This window comes from Dermacentor variabilis, unplaced genomic scaffold (genome assembly GCF_050947875.1).
Source record: "Dermacentor variabilis isolate Ectoservices unplaced genomic scaffold, ASM5094787v1 scaffold_15, whole genome shotgun sequence".
Classification (NCBI taxonomy): Eukaryota; Metazoa; Arthropoda; class Arachnida; order Ixodida; family Ixodidae; genus Dermacentor; species Dermacentor variabilis.
In genome coordinates, this window is record NW_027460313.1 from 589169 (window position 1) to 610622 (window position 21454).

The following is a 21454-nucleotide window of genomic DNA, read 5'->3' on the forward strand; positions in this document are numbered from 1 at the left end:
CTCGCCAAAGAACATTTCCAACACAAGGAGATGCTAACACTTCGCCTTCGTTCACGTGGAAGCAGTGCTTGCACCAGAATTTTTTGCTTCTTGGAGAGGCCGGCTCTTCGCAATCGGCTCGTACATGTAGTATGTACAAGTATGTACATACGTGTAGTATGTACAAGTATAAACCCCTCACAAGTGATCTTGCACGCGACAGTGACAGCGCTACAAGCGAGGCGATGGCTGTCGCGTTCACTCGTCGTCTGCAAACCGAACTCCACGCGAGCGATGGCTTTGAACGACGACTTCCCGGTATGAGGGCAGCAATATACGCGCCGAAACTAGCGTGATGCATGCTTTATCAATTTAAGTTGATGTATTTTACTGAAGAAGGAGCATAAAATATTTCTGAAGGTCTTGCACTAGGTTCTTATTCTTGCACGTGTAAAATTCAATAGTTTGCTCGTTCCGTGCGACAAACAGCAGTATTTGAGTTATGTACATCCAGTTTCGGCTTCGCACAATTGGCTAGTCGCTCATAGCATTTCCGGGCGACGAGCGACGAGTTCTAGATTTCTAGAAACGAGCGATCGAGCAACAACACCGAGCGATTTGTTCCAAGCGACGGACCGTTTTGTCGCTCGAAGCCGTCGTCAGTCACCGTCGCGCGCAAAATCGCTCTCGTAGAGTTTGGACTTAACGCCGAACTCCTCAGAGAAACGAAAGCTCTCGAAAATTTCCATGACCGTCTCAGCAAAACACCACCAAACTACTTCGCACCGTGCTTCGTGTGTAGCGGCAGCAGTCGGTCCGGACGAACAACATTGTTGACGTCACGAGGAGCCCGACCAATCACAGGCGGAAACGAGGCACGCGAGCTGGGCGTGTCTGCTGCTGCACTTTTCGTCGAAATAAAATATGTTTGTGCTTTCTTTCACTCAATTTAGATGCGATATTCGAATTCAGAGGGTTGAAAACCACGGCGTACTGCTCTTCACTCATTTTTTCTGGAAAACCTTTCAGCTTCCCTTTAATGTCAATTAGAGTATCGGCTATCCCAGTTTGCTCTCTTATCCACACCCCTCTCTGTCTCCTTAATGTTACGCCTAACATTCTTCGTCCCACCGCTCTTTGCGTGGTCCTTAACTTGTTATCAAGCTTCTTTATCAGTCTCCAAGATTCAGCCCCATATGTCAGCACCTGCAAAATGCACTAATTCCACTCCTTTATTTTCAATAATAATTGTAAGCTTCCAGTCAGAAGCTGACAGTGTCTGCCGTATGCGCTCCAACCCATTTTCATTATGTAAATTTCCTTCTCACGATCAGGGTTCCCTTGAATATTTGACCTATGTAAACGTATCCCTTCAGAGACTCTAGAGCCTGACTGGAGATCCTGAACTCTTGTTCCACTGCCAGGCTATTGATCATTATATCTGTCTTCTGCATTTTAACCTTCAACCCCACTCTTACACTTTCTCTGTAAGGTCCTCAATCATTTGTTGTAACTCGTCTCCAGTGTTGTTCAACAGGACAATGTCATCTGCGAACCGAAAGTTGCCGAGATATTCGCTGTTGACCCTCACTCCTAAGCCTTCCCAGTTTAATAGCTTGAATACTTCTAAGCACGCAGTGAATTGCATTGAAGAGATTGTGTCTCCTAGTCTGACCCCTTTCTTTATAGGTATGTCCCTACTTTTCTTGTGGAGAATTAAGGTAGCTGCGGAATCTCTGTGGATATTTTCCAAGATATTTACATAGGCGTCCGGTACTCCTGGATTACGTAATACGTCTATGACTGCAGGTATCCATACTGAATCAAATGCATATTCATAATCTATGAAAGTCATATAGTGAGGCTGATTGTACTCTGTGGATGTCTCCATTACCCGATTAATGACATGGATGTGCTCGATTGTGGAGTATCCCTTCCTGAAGCCAGCCTGTTCCATTGGTTAACTGAAGTCCAGTGTTTCCCTTATTTTATTCGAAATTATCTTGGTGAATATTTATATAATACTGGGAGTAAACTAATGGGCCTTTAATTTTTCAATGCTTTGACACCTCCCTTTTGTGAATTAGTATAATGTAAACATTCTTCCAGTTCTCTGGTACCCTTGAAGTCAATAGACAGTTCGTATAAAGGGCCACCAGTTTTTCAACCATTATGTCTCCTCCATCTTCAATTAAATCAACTCTTAATCCATTTTTTCCTGCCACTTTTCCCCGTTTCATGTCTTGTACGGCTCTTCTAACCTCATCGCTAGTTATAGAAGGAGTCTGTAACCCGTTCATTAATACTGAGAATGGAGGTATAGTGGCGCCTCTGGGTACTGTAGAGATCAGTATAGAATTCAACTGCTTTTACTATACTTCCTAGATTGCTGATGATATTACCCTGCTCATCTTTCAGTGCATATGTCTTGGTTTGTCCTATGCCAAGTTTCATTCTTACTGATTTCATGCTGCATCCATTTTTACTGTTTCCTCCATCTTTCTCAAATTATATTTTCGAATATCCCTTATTTTCTCCTTGTTGATCAGTTTTGACAGTTCCACAACTCTATCTGATCACTTGAGTTGAACACTTTCATGCTTTGTCGTTTCATTATTAGGTCCCTTGTTACTTGGGTGAGCTTGCCTACTGGTTGCCTTTGTGCCTTACCTCCCACATCAAGTGCTGCTTCTGAAGCCAGCCTAGTTACGGTTCCATTCATTACATCTATGTGATCTTCATCTCTCTGTTCAAAGGCTGCATATTTGTTTGCAAGTATCAGCTGGAATTGTTCTGCTTTTACCCTTACTACGTCCAGGTTGGCCTGTTTCTTCTTGACCAATTTTACTCTCTTCAAATTGAGATGAATCCCAGACCTCACTAATCTATGATCACTGCATTTTACTCTGCCTAACACTTCAACATCCTGCACTATGCTGAGATTGCCAGAAAGTATTAAATCTATCTCACTTCTTGTTTCATTATTAGGGCTTCTCCAGGTCCACTTTCTGTTGCTACACTTCTTAAAGAAGGTGTTCATTATTCGCAGCTTATTCCTTTCAACGAATTCTACCGGCATCTCTCCCCTGATGCGAGTGACGTACCATACAACTGAGAAATCAAGTCAGAAAAATTTGCATAAACTGGACTGCAGCAAACATTTTAGTAAGGGAAAGAAACCAGCGCGTGCCATTGTTTCACGCAACTAATGCTGACTAGGGCAACTAATGTTAACTAAATGTGTCCACCCCTTGACTTTTTCAGGACTACTTTGTACCTCGAGCATTTTGCTTGATATTGTTGCAAAAATATCAGAGGCATGATTTCTTGGCAACCTATGGTGCACACAAATGTCGTGTAAATGTTGTCCACGGTAAATGCTGTCACTACTACCTGATACTGCGTATAAATTGTTTTTTTTCTGCAGTTCTACATTACAATACAAAACATGTGGAATAGATGACGCACTCGGATAACAGGATGCGCACTATGAATTGCACTTCAAAACAATGTCAGAAAGTTGGTGTTTGCTTAAGGTGGTCTTAGCAGTGCAAAAATAACAGTGAGAGAAAAGGCTTATTCCGAAACAGGGTATTCTATACATTCGGTTTCATATTATTTTGGTATTATGGTACATTTATAGAATGCACAAAATTCTAGGAGCACAAACTAAAAGCTACAAAAGGCTTGAATGGTTTTCCACCCGATAATTATGCTTTAACAGCAACAAAGGAATATAATTACCAAACTATACATGAGAAATATAATACTAAAAGTCTAACACTATAAAGGAACCTATTTAATTTTCTGAATAACATCAAAAAAATTTAACAGCAGCACTATAGAAAAAATTTGGAGGACGCTTGTTTCGCCTTTAGGAGTGGAACGCGATAGCATTTAAAGATCCCCGACTGTTTCTCACACTTCCTGGCAACTACAGCTTATGTAACCCTAATGTTCACCGGGAAATGCTGGTGGCGAATACAATGCACGAAGGTGAGCTTTCTGGTAGAAACGCGGCCTCTTGTGTGGGCAGCGATGCGGCGGAGGTGAGCACTACCTGGAGCTGTTGAAAGGAACCAGGCGTGCCGCTTTATGGCCTTTCAGATTTGCGAAAGGGGTTTCTGTTGTGAGTTTGCACGCCCGTACACAAAGAACACGGCGCACAGCGACGCCAGCCTGCTCCCGCGCACTAGCACCCTAGTTAGAATTGTCGGTGGCGGTGCGGATTTCAGTGTGAATAAGCGGGATGTGTTACATATTGCTTTCAATACAATGTTGGACAGACCGCGGCGACTACTTCGAATTATCCGAAATTTCGAATTAACGAGTAGTGAATTAACAAGCTTTTACTGTATTCAAATTACAATCTGACGCTATCATGACTGTAGGTTGTGTGCAAGTCATACTTTATGCTTTTCCTGACATATTTTACCTTGACAGCTTCAATTAGTTCAATAATTTCCTTGCACGACATGGAGGGTCTGCGTGGTTCGAAATTACTTATGCCGCAGTGACATTCGACGTCAGACGCCGAATGCCAACGCAGGATTTTCTGCGACACGGGACTTTTAAAGGGACGGTTCAGACAAATTTTGTAGACGCGTAGGGTACAGCTTAAGTAGAACATTCGCACCACAATTTAAGTGAAGCGTTACACATTAATGGAGCTACAAGCAATTACAAGCTACCCTCCTCCCTAGCCATGCTTTTCCTCCTCAACTCGTTCGCCGAGCGATCGGGGCTAAGCTCCGCCTTCACTGGTTCTGCGTCACGATGCGACGTCACATCGTCCACTTCCGGTTGTTTTGGAGCCCACCCCCGCCCGCGCAAGACCTCTCCGCTAGCAGCTTGGCCGTCAACACCAAGCGAGAGCTATTGAAGCAGCGTGCGTTGCGAGCATTTTGTCGTAGCACCAAACGTGTCTGGTATTCCGGTAATCACACACTAGCAGAACGTTTCGACGGAACGGTGAAAGCATAAACTCAAGCCGATGAAGGAACTTAGTGTAGACGTACTTGAGCTGCCTGATCGGTCTCCACGGTCCAGCCAACCATTGGCATAGAGCTTAACCAGCCAAAGAAAGAGCTAATATTGCTCTAACCAAGTGTAAAACATTTGAAACATTTAGAAAAACAACGTGTTAATGATTACACTCCTGCAAAAAATTTACACCAGCAGCAAAGAAGAACACATTTTATTACTGCTACTGTGTGTCGTTGAGCTCTATGCCACCAGGTGACAGCACCGTGCAGACCACATTTGCACTTCGGTTCATCCCCTGAAACGACACGCAAGGAGACACGGCCAGGCCCTGTCCCCTTGCACTTGCGTTTACCCTAATACCAGACTTGCGAAACACTATTACATTAGTAATCTTCCGGTGTAAAGTGACGGCCGCAATCGCGCAAATCCTGGCGCCCATCGGATAGCGGCTGTCCAATGCGCTGCAGCCAGTCCGCTCGTCTACTGGCTTGCAGAAGGAAACGATGTCACAGCTTGACATATTGCCAATCGCTACGTTTGCAGTCCACAACGCAACAAAGTCGAATCATAGCGCTCGCGAAAAGACAAGACCGACACTGACTGTGGAGCTCTCGTCAAAGACGGAGCACATTGTAACACAAGCAGACGACACTTGCTGTGTGCCGGAAAAGTGCTTAAGTGTACTGAAAAATTGTTCTTGTGCATTCTCTTTATGTTACTTTCTTCTTGTAAAAACAAATTAACTAACATTCCAACTATTACAAACATCATTTGTTTACTATAAAGTTGGAAAAATTATCGATCACGCGCCCTGGTCAGCCAATCAGATAGCTCGCCCCACTGACGTCATATGGGCGATTTCTGTCATATGGGTAGGGGCGGCTTAAAATTCCGCCGAGCCGTGTGCTGCGATCGGCAGCGATGTGCATTTTTAAAACTTTATAATAAATTACACGCTTTACGCGGAGCACTTAGATGTGTCAATTAATGATCAGAAGGACCTACTCTAATGACTCGATACGTTTGCAGAAAATCGTCAAAATCGTTTCAGGGTCCCTTTACTATGCTGGTAGTTTGAAAGAGTAGGCAATTATATGTGATCATTTGTCGGCCACAGCACGAGTCAGTGGCAAAAACCAAAAAGTGATTCCATGCGTGTCCTACACATTCTCTTTCTGTCAAGTTTTGCAAGCTTCTTCAAGTACAGATCCTTTGTTGCGTCTTATTAGTAAAGAATCGTACAAGTCAACGACAAGTATTACGTTTAGGTTTTTACATATGACCATTGTGTGTACGTTAAACGGAGCATTGACAATCAAATGGACAGTCCTTTTTTGTAATCTAGAAAGCCTCAGAATGTTGGAAATTATTGTGGCTCCCCAGATAAAGTAGCAATAACACAGTTTTGACAGGAAAAGTGAATTATACAACAGTTTTACACTTTTGGGTAAAAGGAAATGCGTGTGCGATAATACAGCAACCGTTCGAGAAAGGAACAAGTAGAATCAGACTGCTAATCCCAGAAATGTTTTCATTAAAAAGTATACCAAAACATTTCACAGCAGAAAACATCGAAATTTTCGATGTAGCAAAAAGCGCCAAATCAAAGTTGATTTAAAACTGCTTTTGTTTAAGACGTATTTATTGTTAGAGAGTTGATAAAATTACAGGCATGCAGTTTTAGGAGTACATTATTTGCTCTGGTTTGAATTTCCAATAACTCTTATCCTAAAGAATTTAGTATCGTCAGCATAAGGTATAGATTCGGTATTTTCATCTAGTTTTACTACGTCATTATTATTGACAAGTGCACTTGTTTATCTTTCTCGGGTGACCGCTTTTACAACGGATAACACAGGTTAGATGTTATCGCTCAGTGCAGGACGTGCCTGCATGTATCGGAAGTTTCTTAAATGTTATCGATGGTTCCATTTGTTGTCAGTTGTCACCGAACCTTCTGTAATTTAACTGTATGCGCAACACGAATTGCCTAGTACTTTCTGAAAGACACGCAGGCACCAGTGATTATTCTGGGACCTTCAATGATTCATCTATAAAAGCCGATGCACTGGCCCCACAGTTTGGATTTCGAAGATCGCCGACTGTGTTCGCCGCTATCATTGTGCTTAGATTTTAACTTGCTTTTGTTGGCACAGGCTCACCCAATTAAAAGTTATCGTATTTATTCGCATAATGATCGCACTCTTTTGTCAAAGAAATTGACACAAATTCAGGGGTGCAATCATGACACGGGTTAAATTTCCCAAGAAAAGAAAAATTCTCTTTTTTTATCCCACATTTGCTGTGGGATGACAAGCAAGGCAGCTGCCACTGTCAGTGTCGGACACCAAAACAAAAATGGAGGCTGGAGGAGCAAGCCGAACGCACCGAACATGATTATTTCTTTTTCTCATGAGTACATTATGTGCATTGAAACAGTTTCTTCTGTGTCAGTAATAAATATTATCGTTAATATCGGCAAATTTGCGACAATAACATAGCCATGTGCACTTTGAGGGGACAGAAACAGAGATGGGTGCGCTTAGCTGCCAGTGACATAGAAACACATGGCGGGCATTCTGCGGAAACTGCAGCATTTGTCTTCACTGCTGTCCTAATATGGCACATTTCTGCTAAGGGTGAGCGAATATCTTAGCTGCATTACAAGCGTCGGCGTACGAATAGGGTACACTTCTAATGTATCAGTGTAAACATGGCCACTATCGTTGCAGATTGCGATTTATTGCGTGCCCACGAGTGCAGACGAGAAGAATCAAAAGGCACCCTTTATGTTGTTGTTGTTGACCAAAACCATTATGAAGGCTACAAATAATAAAGCCGAGGCAAGTTTGGTTGTAGCTTTCTTCTTTTTTTATAGAAGTGCAGAAAGGGATGAAAGGAATGAAATGGGGCTTCTGCTTAAGAATGCTGGGTGCGTGCAGACCGCTTGGTATGTCTTCAAGAGTCATTCGCGTAGCATTTGACAGATGGTAAGCGCGATCATCATTAGCTTGACTTGGCACACAACATATCGCTGCAACAAGTTCAGGGTGCGATCATTACACAGGAAAGAAAAAAAATCAAATTTTGATGACAAAATTCAGGGGTGCGATCATTATGCGAGTAAATACGGTAGTTTCGTTGTTCCCAGCTTTGCGACTGTTTTCTTCATCGTCACTACAAGTGACATCTGTTGGAGATGCTTTAGCGTTCCCGTTCCGGACTACCCCATCAACCCCCCCCCACCAATGACAACACCAATGTCGCTCCGCACCATCGAGCAAGCCGCAGGCTACAAGACCTGGCCACGGAGCATGGACATCTACCTGAGATGACCAAAAATATTGTGGCCAAGTCAACAACCATAACAGCAATCCCAGCGTCACCCATCAAGCTGCAACAGCCCAGGGAGCCACCGACTTTCTGCCATCGTCATTGAGGGCGACCAATGCCTACTGCTTGACCGTGAAACATTCGTAGCAAGAGGGATAGCTCGACTGCATGGAGGAAGAATGAAAGTCATGCTGACAAATTTCGCCCAGGAGTTCAGGCACATCGACAAGGGCGCAACGTTCGCATACATCGAGAAAATTGTGAAAAAAAGCAGTGCGTTTGTCCTCTCGGATTCTGCCGCATCTACATCGATGACCATAGTTCCCAAACCAGTCTTTGACATATATTCAAGCCTCCCCACGAGTAAGCAACAACAGCTCGAAAGTCTTCAACAATACAAAGACTGCTTTTCAACATCATCGAGGATTCAACAAACCTCAGCTGCTACTCTGAAAGAATACTTCGTGGCGCTCCTACGGGAGCGGCGGACGCCTAAGCTCATTCTATAGCTTCTCAAAGTGGTTTGAGACAGCATGTATCTTTGGAGGCCACGGAAAAATAGTGTTGCAATGGGTCGGACACTCAATGTGATGGCTTTGCATAGTAGTTGTAAGTCCAAGGTAACTAGCTGCCATGCTCACTAAACGATTCGGTGGCCGTCAAAACACTCACCATAGAGTCCTTTCCTATTTGGGTTGACCAGCGCAAGGTCACTGCAGGGGGATCCTCCAATGAGCAGGTCGATCGGACACAGCTGCTGGAGCTGCAGTAGAGATATGCACACAGCACTCAAAAGAAATCACTTCGCAGAAAAGACACATTGACTATTACGTTAAAGAATACTTTGCAGAAACAGCAGTCAAAGTCGATTTTGCTGCACTTAATGTTTTCTGTCCCAATTGCTTATGCTAAGTTGTAAAATACGCCAAAGCTTTCATTTTCGCGCAACTAGTTCGAAAGTTATGTGTCCGCGAGGCTGTATCTTGAGTGACCAATTTACATCGGCGACCCTGCACCAGCGGCTTTAAGAACTTTCTCATTCACTTTCGTGGGAGGACGCACGGCTATCAGTAATGTAGAATGGCACAGTTTCGTTGCAAATCCACTGTGCGCATTAAATGTCCTTGCCATTCTCTAGCACAGGCATAACAAAGAATGCAACCTTTGCTGCCGTCAGCCCAATGACGTCCCAGAAAAGATCAGCCTTCTGCTTTCATTATGTTCTATCTAACATAAAGCCTGAAAATTGCAAGTGCAGAAAATTGGTTCCTGCATGATTAGGACACATAAGTTTTGTTTATAAAGGTCAGTTTATGCATGACTAACATGAAGACAGAATCCAGCTATGGAAAGCTTTCGTCCTTCGTTACCCCTAAATACTTCTCAACCATGCACATTCCTAGCCCTATCTGTAAAGAAAAAGCAAATTCCAACACAAGGCCAGCTTGCGTCAGCCTGTGCCTGCGTCAAAGAAAAAGCTCATGAACTCAACTATAACTCAGTGGCGCCAGCTCCCTCGAGCATCAAGCCCCCCAAGCCTCAATATATTACTGGCTCGTGTCGCATTTTTGAAAAGCTGATTGAGGTGATGCATACTCACTATATGTAGCAATCTGGAACACTCGGAGCGATTTTCTGAGGATGTGACAGACAGTGTAGTCCAGTTAATGCCGGAGCAGTTAAAGTCACCACCTAAGATGATAATGCATTTTGGATATGTTTTAAATATTCTATCAAGTGACTGTTGAAAATGATCAATAAAATCAGAAGAGCTTCTTGGAGGGCGGTACAATGCACTCAGGACATATGTGATGCATTTAAGCTGCATCAAGCTGCATCATCACCCAGGTAAGCTCCAGTGGGGTGCCAAGTGAAGCCAAAGATGGCTGACAGTCCCTTCTAAAGGCAACCATCCCGCCACCTCCTCTACCCTCGTTCCTATCTTTACGAAATATATTTTTATGAAATATACGAGATAGTTCGTTGTTTTCAACATCTGCCGAAAGCCATGTTTCAGTTCCAATGATGACATCCGCAGAACACGTGTTTATCGTTGGATTTATCATATCAGTTTTTGGGAGTATGCTGTGGAAGTTGGCGAGGATAATAGCTGTCTACCGTTTTTTACTTCTAGTGCGCGCTGAATTTTCTGTCACTGATCATGGCGCCTTCCCTGTGCAACTATCTGTTTTACAATTTGTGAAAGCGCATCATATGTGTAGGTCTTGCCGTGAAGGTGTAGTTTGTTGTAACAAAGTGTAAAATGTTCGTTGTTCCTGCGGTCGTTCTTTGCATTCTCTTAACTTTTACGTTCTAGTTGAATTCTTGGTGAAAAATATTCCTCTAGCAACACTAGGTAGCACGTCCCTTGGTTTGGATGCATTCCTTACACTCTGATCTTTCATTTTGTAATTGAAAAATTTGATAATAATAGGGCGCCTCAAGACAGTCCGGCAAGGGCCAATTCCATGGCACGTTTGATGTCAATAATTTCAATTTTAAATTCAAGTTAGTACTTATAAAGTCACGAACTTTTCTCTCAGTTGTCGCATAGTCCTCGCCGTTTGAATCAGGCAAGCTCTTTACAAGCATGTTATTTCGTCTTGATCTGTTAAGGTCGTCAACCACGCCAGTGAGTTCCCTGTCCGTCTTCGACACGGCTGATTTAACCTCATTTACTAAACGTCTAACAGAACACATATCGCTTTTTAGTTCAGAAACCCCATTCACATTTTGCTCAATGAGGCCAACCTAGGCTGCTATTTTGTCAACGTCCTGTTTGCTTTTGTTCAGAATGTCAAAAGTACTGCTCTATCTTTGTTCATTCACATACATAAACACTTTCAGAAGGACTATACCATCTTGTGTCTTAGGCCCAAGGTTTGCTTCAATGTCACCAGCGTGAAGAAGTAACAAGGCAAAGCACGTGGCTGAGAGCAGGAAGCAGGGTCTCAGCAGCAGTGAACCAATGAGCGTGGTGGCTACATTGCACTGACCGATTCCAGTGCCTTTGCTGCACCACCAAGAAAAGAAAGGCGCAATTCAGGCTCGACATGTACTGACACCGACACCCATAGTGCCCTTTGTAGTCATAGAAACTATAAAACAGTTTGGTAGGGATTAGCAGTCACGCAAATAGTTATCAAAACAGAGAAAACTTTGAAAACTACACAGAACAAGGCAGAACTGTTTTAGCGTGTGCCACGCGCGGCTGCAAATCCTAGAGATTCAGTGATGCTTTACCGCTTTTATACAGTCAGATGATTGTGCCAGCAATGGTGACATCATGAAGCAAAGCAGGCAGGAGCGTTACCAACTTCAAGGCATCAGAAGCGAGGGTGACACCATGAAGCGGCGGAGTGACTGAATCTTGCCACTGCTGGTAGCCACGGCCTTGCAACAGCGACAATGCATGAAGTACCAGGGTGTTTCCTGGTGTGCGGTGGCCAGGCAAGTCAAGGATCCACACTCTTTGCAGATGTTGAGCAGATCTAGAACAAGACAGAATTCTTTTAGCGCATCGTGTGCCAAGCATTGCACGACAGAAGGCATTGCATGACACAGGCGCACTGTCTTCGGCATTGAGGATGGCGTCTTGCTTTGTCGACGCCTGCGCACCCAGTGTGGAGCAACTGGTGAAGCAGAGTTGAGGCATATCACCCAGTTTTTAGCACGTGCCGAAGGTTCAGGCTGTAGAGTGGAATGATGCTGACGTCGGCATTGTCAAAGGGCGTGTGACAGTGACAGTGGAGAACTGAGAGAATTGCTGAGCATTGTTGCCCTTGCAGATTTACGCTGCGTGATTTCAGGTGCAAGTATGGTTGTGCAGGGCGACATATCGTGATGAAGACCAAGACCTTGGTCTCCAGATAGCAAAGTCAGTCCAGTCGCTGTTTGTTGGTTGCGTAAATTGCAAGGGCTTTCGTCGTAGGGGCTACAGATAGCAGATGCTGCCGCCGTTGGTAGTGTCAGGTTCACGCAATCCGGCAGAGATCTACCAGGCAGCAGAGGCGGCCTAGGCTGTGAGTGAGGCACAGCCACAGTGATTCTGTAGTGCGAAATCAAGGCTGCCGCATGTTCTCGTCGGTACTTCACTGGCCCCGGATTGTGACAGACACTCGGTTACATGCAAAGATTTCAGGGCAATGCGTTTTCCCAAAAGTGATTAGGCTGAGGCGCTCCACACCTTGAGCAGGACAATTATGTGGTCAAGCAATGTCCTGCCGAACAAAAGTGCGCTGACTGCCTGTATCTAGAAGGAACTGCAGCAAAATTGACTTTGCTGGTGCAACATCCCAAGCTCTGCTCGTCTGTTGGAATAAGGGCATGAGTCTGGTACCACTCGTAGACACGGGTGTTGCTCGAGGTGGTGTGTCAATGGATTTCAGCCAACTTGCGCATTTCACGGATGGCATAGAGGCGTTGCCCAGATGTTTCGATTGGTTTTGCCTCGGAGTACATAAGTTGCACAGCGATGTCAAGTGTTCTCCAGCACAGTGAGCACATTGCTAAATTCTGGCCTGTGCAAGGCCTGTGGGCCTGAAGGTTCCTGCGTTTTTGTTCTGAAGTGAGTGATGTGGAGCATTCATTAACTGTATGGTTAGACACATTACACAAGAGGCAGGGACGCGTGCATGGAGATCTTACTTCAATTGATAGAGCTGCTGTAGAGGGCGGGTGTAGCTCCAGAGGTCAAGATTCCCGAAGATGCCGTGGACTTGTATATGTGCTGTCTTGGTCACACAGCTTTCCTCCCTTGCCTCGACTTGAATTCGTAGGAATGTCATAAGATGTTTCACTTGCTGGGACTTGTCTTCTGTAACAGCTTACGTGTCAGCGTGGTTCGATGAAGAAGCCTCCTTCAGCCACTGGCAGTACAGGATACCATGGGCAGGTGGTAAGGCCTAGATGATGATGCATCGCAGAACAGCAGCATACTCGGCTGGTTAAATGCCAAGGCCATCCAGTGCACTTGTGCGGAACATGCTCTCCTCATAGAGATTTTGAAGCTTGTCGATATCTGAACTATGAAAGGGTGCCATGGCGAGTAGGAGGTCCAGATGGTCATCGAGCAGCATGTCGCAACGGCCAAACCGGTCAGACAGCACATTGATGGCAACGTCGCTGTTTGCCTCGGCGAGGCGGACACCCTGAATTTCTGTTTTAGTTGACCCGGACAGATACGCCAGCAGATATTTTCCTTTGTCTGCCTTGGATAGCGAGTCACTGCAGTGAAAACTTGACTTGTACTGGTCCTAAAAGCCTTGCCAGTTGTGCCCCTCCCCAGGTAAGATCAGGATGTGCAGCTTTGCAGGGCAATGCAGGAGAACAATGCCACGGGCAACACAGCAGGCGAGGCAGAAGGGGCCGCTGGGTACGGTGGCGAGGTAAGTTGCGCTGTAGGACTAGTGGTGGAGTCAATGGAGTCAGGAATGACTGGTCAATATGGCTTGGTGGCAAGGCGCGCTCTTGTCTTGGTAATGCTGACCTTTTGTTCGTACTCGAAAGCATTGGTCAGGTCCACTCCCAGGTCTTCATCTGTGAGCATACCTTGTATTGCGCTGTCGAACTCGATGAGATACGCCTGCTTCACTAAGACGAGCTCGAGGTGCTGGTGCAGCACCCGCACAGTGGTGGCCTCATCTGTCAGCAGGTCGTCAATCGTAGAAATGGCCTTGGTGACGACCCTCCGGACGAAGCCACGCTTGATGCGAGTTGCTCCGTTGCCGGAACTCGAGGGCTGGACAACAGGGTTGGTTTCGGCACCATTTGAAATGTAGCAAAACGACTGCGATTAGACCTGGACCTGGACGTCTGACTCATTCGTCATCTAGCAGCTACTGAGCAAGTAGCACCCGTGGCCACCACTCGTGCTAAGCGCCCATTTTATATGTCGAACAGGGGGCGCCGAATGGCTTCAGTGCACACTAACTCAAATCAGTCAGGTTGCGCACATAATAATTCATATCCCTGAAAACCGTTCGGGTCTCTGTAAGGACAAGCCCATCAAAATCGTGGAATATACCACCTATTCACGCATCATGTATGGCCTCCCTAATGTCACCCTAACATATACACCATGCCACCACCTGAAGTAGCACTTTGAAAATGTCACCGTATAAAAATGGGTGCATGCCGTTATGCCATGAGCATTGACGTTCAAGCGGCTACACTCCATAATGCACTTGAAGAAATGCTGCAAGCCAACAGCGAGGCACAACATCGTTTCTGCCCTACTCATCAAGGCCGTGAAATGCTCCATAGAGTGAGCTACGAAGCCAGTAACCTGCCTGCTATTTCTAGAAACCCTATGCCATGGGATATGATACCAAGACTCACGATCCTGCCCATACCAAATAACATGTCATTGGTGAGCCGTCCAGCGCAACCAGCTCTTCTGGTGGGCGGGACTGCCTGCTGCACACTGGTCGCAGGTCTCGCCGACGATTATGACACCATAGAGAAAGGATTTCAACAACAGGGGACACTCAGCAAAAACTGGCAACAGGAAATACGTCACTCTAGTATTAATGTTGACTGTTTGGTGCCGCGAGCATCAAAAAAGAATGTGAAATTAAGTGAACAGGCGCTGTTTCATTGTTTTTATCCTTTCTCTACAAAACTAAAAATACCTGCGTATAAATTATACTTTACGGCTTACTTCTGTTTCCTAGCGACAGGCGAATGGCGCGCCAGATGTATGCGGCATATGTCAAACACACCGCCGAAGCGAGCAAGACTGGCTGCGCATCTGAGCATTGTAGCAAAAGACAGCTGAGCCATCGTGGCGCAGTAAAATTGATGATTCGCACTGGAAGATGTTTTGCGATGCTTTCCATGAGCCCCAACATTATTTTAACTTATTTCGGTAGTTTTTGGGCACACTGGTTGCACAGGGCACTGTGACGCAGTTTTGTGTGTACTGAATTTTACTGGGACAAGTTTTGGCACTTTCTCTGACCCCCAACATTTGTGTAACTAATTTCATTATTTTTTGGGGTACTTTTCAAGCGCAGTGGCCGCGCCTGGCGTTGTGAAGTGATTAGCGAAAAGCAGCTCAGCCGTGGTACGCAGTCAAGTTTCGCGCTTGAATGCGTCTTACAAAATAACTTTGTGGCGCTTTCTCTGACGCCCAACATTTGAGAAAATTAATTTCAGTACCTATTCTGGTACTTTTAAGGCACGCTCGCCGCGCCTGGCGTTGTGACACAGTTAGCGAAAAGCAGCTCGGCTGTGTGGTGCGGTTTTTTCGCATGTACTGAATCTTACAGGGACAAGTTCGTGATGCTTTCTCTATCCTCCAACATGATTGTAATTATATTGGTTGCATTTTGGGATAATTTCGAGGCAGACTCGCTGCGCCTGTCTTGATGCAGCGAAAAGCAGGTCGGCCGTGATGAGTTATGGCGTGCACTGAATCTTACTGGGACAAGTTTTTGCCAATTTTTATGGCCTCAGCAACAACTTAAACCTTCTTTCGGTACTCACGCTTGTCGAAAACACGACAAGCAATTGCCAAGAGTGATAACACAGGAGTGCGTTGCTAGCGCTGGCACAACGCGCAAGAGATAATGCCAAGGAGCTCAAACACCAGGAACTTGTAACTTGAAAATTCTGTCTTCTGAACAACTGAAGACAGGCTTTGTGCCCACGCATTTGTCTTGAGTGCGAGTAGAAGCAATTCTGTGAGCGTCCAGGATGGTCTGGTTCAGAGCCTGTGTTGTGGCCTCCTCTGTGTATTCGTAGCATGCTATCAAGTCGGTTGTAGCCAAGTTCTTTTAAAAACGCGCAGTAGCCCGTGCATTCGTGCTCTTAAAGTGAGGGAAGTAAGGCCCGGGAAAAGGGGAATGCTTGGAAATAAGATGTTTTCGTGGTATGTACGGCATTGTTTGGGATGAGTCAGGTATTTTCTACGCCGTGTATGTAAAAGTGAACTGCTTTTGTTTGTAATGCCGCCCATTTACCACTTTCGCATGTTTCGCCTCTACACGTAATATTCCTATATGTCAATACCAAAATGATACCTGCTTGTAATGTAGTTTTGTCAGCTGACGTCGCCCAGTGGAGCTTCGTACGGGAACTACTGCTGCTTACCTCATGCCACAACGTTGGATGAATGCACAAAAAGCCTTCAACGAGCACTTATATAGAGCAAACTAAGCATTTTCTCATTTCACAAGGCATCTTGCATATTCTTTATGGAATTGCAAGTGGTACATATTCGATGGAGGCTTGTAAAGACCGTTCGCAATCATTTTTGCTTAATAATAAAATGCTTTCACCAGAAGACCGCGCAAGCAAAAAAAGAAGAGAAGTCTATCAGCGCAGCAGGCATAATGGGTACCAGCTAGCATTCAAAGCATGTGCAGCGAAAACCGAAATCGGAATTGTGGTACAGGTATTAATGTTGGCAGCTTGGTGCGCTGCAGTCAATTCGGTCGCTGGGCCCTATGGGAGTGTCTGCTTTTGTTGAATCCTTTTCTATGATGACCTTATCGCAGTTAGGCACATACGGCAGGAGATGCTGCAGAGTGAACAGCCGTCGGGCGCTTAGCAGTGTTATTACTGACTGATCGAGCCTTGCCGATCCGCTCGAATCAGCCGGGCTCGATGAAAGACCATGTGCCTTGCACAACTGATCACTTGTACTTCTCGTGAGGTTCCTTGCAAAAAATTTCTTGTGATGGTAATCTGCACATCTTGCTGTGTCTTGCATGTACAAGCAGCTCTTTGATGAGGCTGATCTCAGCCGTATTAGTCTCCTTCACTTTCTTCAGCAAGGCCTCACTCAGCGCGGGACCAACAGCCACACATTCGGCCAAAGACTGCATTGAAATTCAAGCAGATGACCACTCCGGACAGTTCTTCCTGCTGCGATCCATGGGCATATCGGGTTCCTGGAGCTAGCGCCTCAAGTACTAAAGGAGTTGGTGCCCTCATGTGCTCTGGCGTTGATAAATTCGGGAGCCGCTTCACCGACTGCTGTAGATAGAAAGTAGTAACGGGCTTTAAAAGTGATGGTGTAGTGTCGGATTCCGATGCAAAGACCGAGATCCACGGTGGAAAAAACGGTTCACATCCGCGGTCTACCGCATAGCAGGCTACGAGACCGTCTACAAAAACCTTGCCTGGTGCAGCTGCAGCGGCAAGATCTTGCAACTCCCGGGCTTCACTGAATTGCTGTCACTGCGGCTTGGCTAGCGGAGACTGCCAAGTCGAAGTAGTAGTGGTGGTCTGCCACGTGTTTATGGCTTGTGGTGGAGGCGATGGGGTTGGATGGTGATGAGCCGCCCGGTGGTGGGACGACACGGGAGCGATGGTCGTCAAGCGCTTCTCACCGTCTGGGGTGCAGCCAACGGCGACACCAGGTGAGCCGGCCGCCGCATCGAAGCTGTAGCTCCCGGGAGTGCCATACGCAGAATCGTGCTGATCGGACTCACCGCAGGCATAAGGAAGCTGGCCAAAAGCAGCTATGAGAGCTGCCCTCTACTCAGGCGAGGAACGCTGCTTGACGCCTTCGCAGCTGTCCCGTGCTTTGGTGGCACCACAAAGTCGTGTTACTGCAACCCAGCCATCTTTAGTAGTCTGGCCAAGCATGATGATCCCCCATGGTATTGACGTTGTGAACCAAAAAAAAATGATGTTGTCTTGAATGCCACGAAACGCTGGTATTCCCAAAAACGCCACCAGCTGGAAGTCGCAGCACCTCATCTGCACCAGGCTGCCTGTCCAGCTGCCTGAGGAACCAGGGGCGATGTCCACGGAGAGTGCGGTCGTTGTCGTAGTCACGGCAGGTGGTTACCACCAAAGAAGCGTCGAAAGCATACCTTGGTGGCTTGGAGGTCGAAGTACTGCCTGGGAGGATATCCTCACCAAGAGAAGCATGGACGGCGTTCCCAGGCAGGACGCAACCGCTGACGGATGCGAAGGCGCTAGCCAGAACATGGAGTTTTGTCAGCTGGGCGATTTCTTGGACGAGGCTACCCATAGAGTCCTGCCCTAGAGCCACTGAGGAGGCTTTTACGTCATCTCTGGACGATGCGGTTGGTACTTGTGACAGTGGTAGGGTGGCGGGCTGCATAAAAGGAAGCGTGGATGGCGTTCCTGAGCAGGATGGACCCGACTCGCCGAAGAACCGTTAGGATGAGCTTAAGGTTGGAACTCTTTAAGAGAGGTTCCCATTGTAGACTGCGCCACTGTAAAGGAGAAAAGCAGACCATCAGCCATCCAACAGAACGCCTGGTTTACTTCTGCTGCTTCTTTTTCATTTTCATCTCTCCTCGCACTAGCTGTGCGAGCACCTTGAAGCCAAGTGTGCATTTAGTCTTCACAATACATTTATACGTATGTGGGGTTCGGAAAGCTGGTCGAGCCCCAGCCCCTCGTAGAAATGAAAACTTTCTGCCTATGGCGAGAAGTACCACCACTATGGCCGTACTGAGGGTGCTGCAGCAGTCTATGATAGTGAGTTTATGGAAGACAGTCCCTTCGAATAAGCAGCTTCCTTGCAATGACCAGGAAAGCGGTACGGCCGTAGATGACCGACATCTACAACCTTCACCATATCAAGCTTTAGTTAAAGGGAACAGCGCTAATTCCACTCGTGGAAAAGACACTGGTGAGGAGCCTACAATATCAGTAAAACATTGATTTGGGCGAGTTGGTTCATCTCTATTCAAAAGGCACAGGGTGGCTGAGATGGAGATAAACACAAAACCAATTCACAGCACTTGTGGTTTGGTTCTGTGTTTCTTTGTCTCCGTCTCAGTCGTGCTGTGCCTTTTGTATTGCTACAATATCAGTAGTTTGGGCATCACAGGAATGCGCCGCAGAGAGTGAAATCGGCGACCTATCACTCTGCACAATTGTCCCGAGCACAAAAGGCCAGAAAACTTGGCGTTTTTACACTGGAAAGAAGAAGAGCACTGAAGCAGAACTTTATGGAACTATGTCTCCTGGCGGCCAAGTCAAACGCCACTCGGTTCCTCCTGAGCTTGACACGGCGAAGAAAACGAACGACCTAGGTGAGTACCAAGTCAACTCACGATCCACATAAATGCTCCTCAAGTGAAAGCCCATGAAGGGACTCTCATCAAAATGTGTTTGCATGATCAGATTCTTCTCTGTTTCTGCTTGAAGCTGCACGTGGACACACGGTGAGTCCGTGGTGATCGTCGTGCTTTCATCTAGCCTGCGCTCCAGTAAGGCGGGCCGTGTGACAGAGAACACCCTTGGTGAGTGCGTGCGTGTGTGGCACACATATGTGAGAGCTTGCGAGTTTGTGTGTACGTGCATGCATAGCTGTGTGTGCGTGTGTTTGAGTGCTTATGAGTGTGTGTGTGAGTATGTATGCGTGAGTGTGTGCGTGTGAGTGCATGGCTGTGTGTGCATGAGTACGTATGAGTGTTTACGTGCGTGTGTGCTTGGCTTCTCTGCATGTCTGCTTGTGGGTGTGAGTGTGTGCGTGCATAGCCGCATGTGTATGGAAGTGCATGTGAGTGTGTGCATGGCCGCGTGTATGTGTGCGTGCATAGGCATGCGTATGAGTGTGTGGCTGCGTGTGTGCATGGTTGCATGTGTGAGAGTACGTGTATGGGGCTGCGTGCGTGTGAGTGCGTGTTTGTGAGTGCGTGTGTGCATTGCTGCATGTGCGTGCATGCCTGTGTGCGTGGCTGTATGTGTGTGACACATGTACATATCTATGTGCATGGGTGTGCGTGGCTGCATGTGTGTGTGTGCGTATAAGCGTGAGAGTGCGTGCGTGGGCATGTGTGTGCGTGGTTGTGTGTTCATGTGAGAGCACGTGTGTATGTGGCTGCGTGTGTGCATGGCTGCACGTGTGTCAGAGTACATGTGTATGGGGCTGTGTGCGTGTGAGTATGTGTTTGTGAGTGCATGTGTGCATTGCTGCATGTGCGTGCGTGCCTGTGTGTGTGCGTGCATATGAGCGTGAGAGTGCGTGCGTGGGCAAGTGTGTGCGTGGTTGCGTGTTCGTGTGAGAGCACATGAGTATGTGGCTGCGTGCATGTGTGTTGCTGCTTGTGTGTGTGTCAGTGTGTGTGTGCATGAAAGTGTATGTGCGTATGTATGTATGGCTGTGTGTGAGTGTGTGCAAGTACGTGTCTACGTACTCGCAGACACTCACATGCACACGTGTGCATGTGCATGTATGTGGATGGCTGCGTGTGTGTATGAGAGTGCGTGTGTGGCTGTGTGCATGCATGAGTATGTGTATGTGCATGTGAGTTGCGTGAGTGCATGCGTATGTGTATATGCGTGTGTGCATACGTGTGCCTGTGTTCATGTGCGTGTGTGAGTGTGTGCGCATGTACGTGCGTGAGCATGTGGTAGTTCGTGTGTGTGCTTCTGTATGTGTGTGCGTATATGTGTGTGAGTGTGTACGTGTGCCATGAACGCGTGAAAAAAGCATTGTGCGTTCCAACCTGACGGTGTGCTGGGGCCAGCATCTCATGTGGCGTTTCTCTTGTTTCAGCATCATTTCGCTTTTCTTTGTTGCTGCCAGCATAGCTTGAGAGCAGGTACATTGAATTGCCTTAGCCTCATTCTGAGACCACGCAAACAATGGCTCCTTAATCTTTTGATATCACAGAACTTAGATGTGGTTCTCCTCCAGGAGACCCAATTTTCTTCGCCGCACCATATTCTGACGTGTCTTGAAAGGGAACTAGAGACGGTTACTGAGGATAGCTGGCTCCCGAAAAACTCGGCGGTCAGACCAGGTCATGGAGCGACGTGGGTAGCACGCATAGTTCTTCTTGTCCTTGCCTACCTCTTCTCTTACACTGTGCCCACTAGTGCAGGTAGCATTAATCCCCTACCTCATAAAGAGCATCGGCTTGAAGCTCAAGAAGTCGTGTATGAAAAGGGAAAAAATTGACCGCCCTTCCACTACTGTGAAGAGGGGATCCACGGCTCTTTGTTGTAATACCTCGGCTTCGCACTCCCCCACAGCGAGGTCGGCACATCGACGATGAGCCCTTTCTTGAGCGAGTTTCCGGCAGCGTTCATCAAATGTCGCCGGTTCTTCGGCCAAACGCATGACGCGCGGCCGACCCATCGCCGCTTTAATAGTTTTCTGACGCAAGAAACACTCGTTCGTCTCACGTTACCTAGACACACAACTCCTATTGGCGGA

The 21454-nt window shown here is 46.6% G+C and overlaps 1 protein-coding gene across 4 annotated transcripts in view; it reads right to left on the reverse strand.

Moving 5' to 3' along the window:
- The window catches only part of LOC142568011 (DNA (cytosine-5)-methyltransferase 3C-like), a 394257-nt gene that overhangs the window by 154257 nt on the left and 218546 nt on the right, over positions 1-21454 (reverse strand). For all 4 annotated transcript variants that reach the window (XM_075678102.1, XM_075678101.1, XM_075678103.1 and 1 more), the window contains one exon: positions 8971-9061. In XM_075678102.1, coding sequence (XP_075534217.1) covers positions 8971-9061 — 91 coding nt within the window. The remainder of the gene's footprint in view (positions 1-8970; positions 9062-21454) is intronic.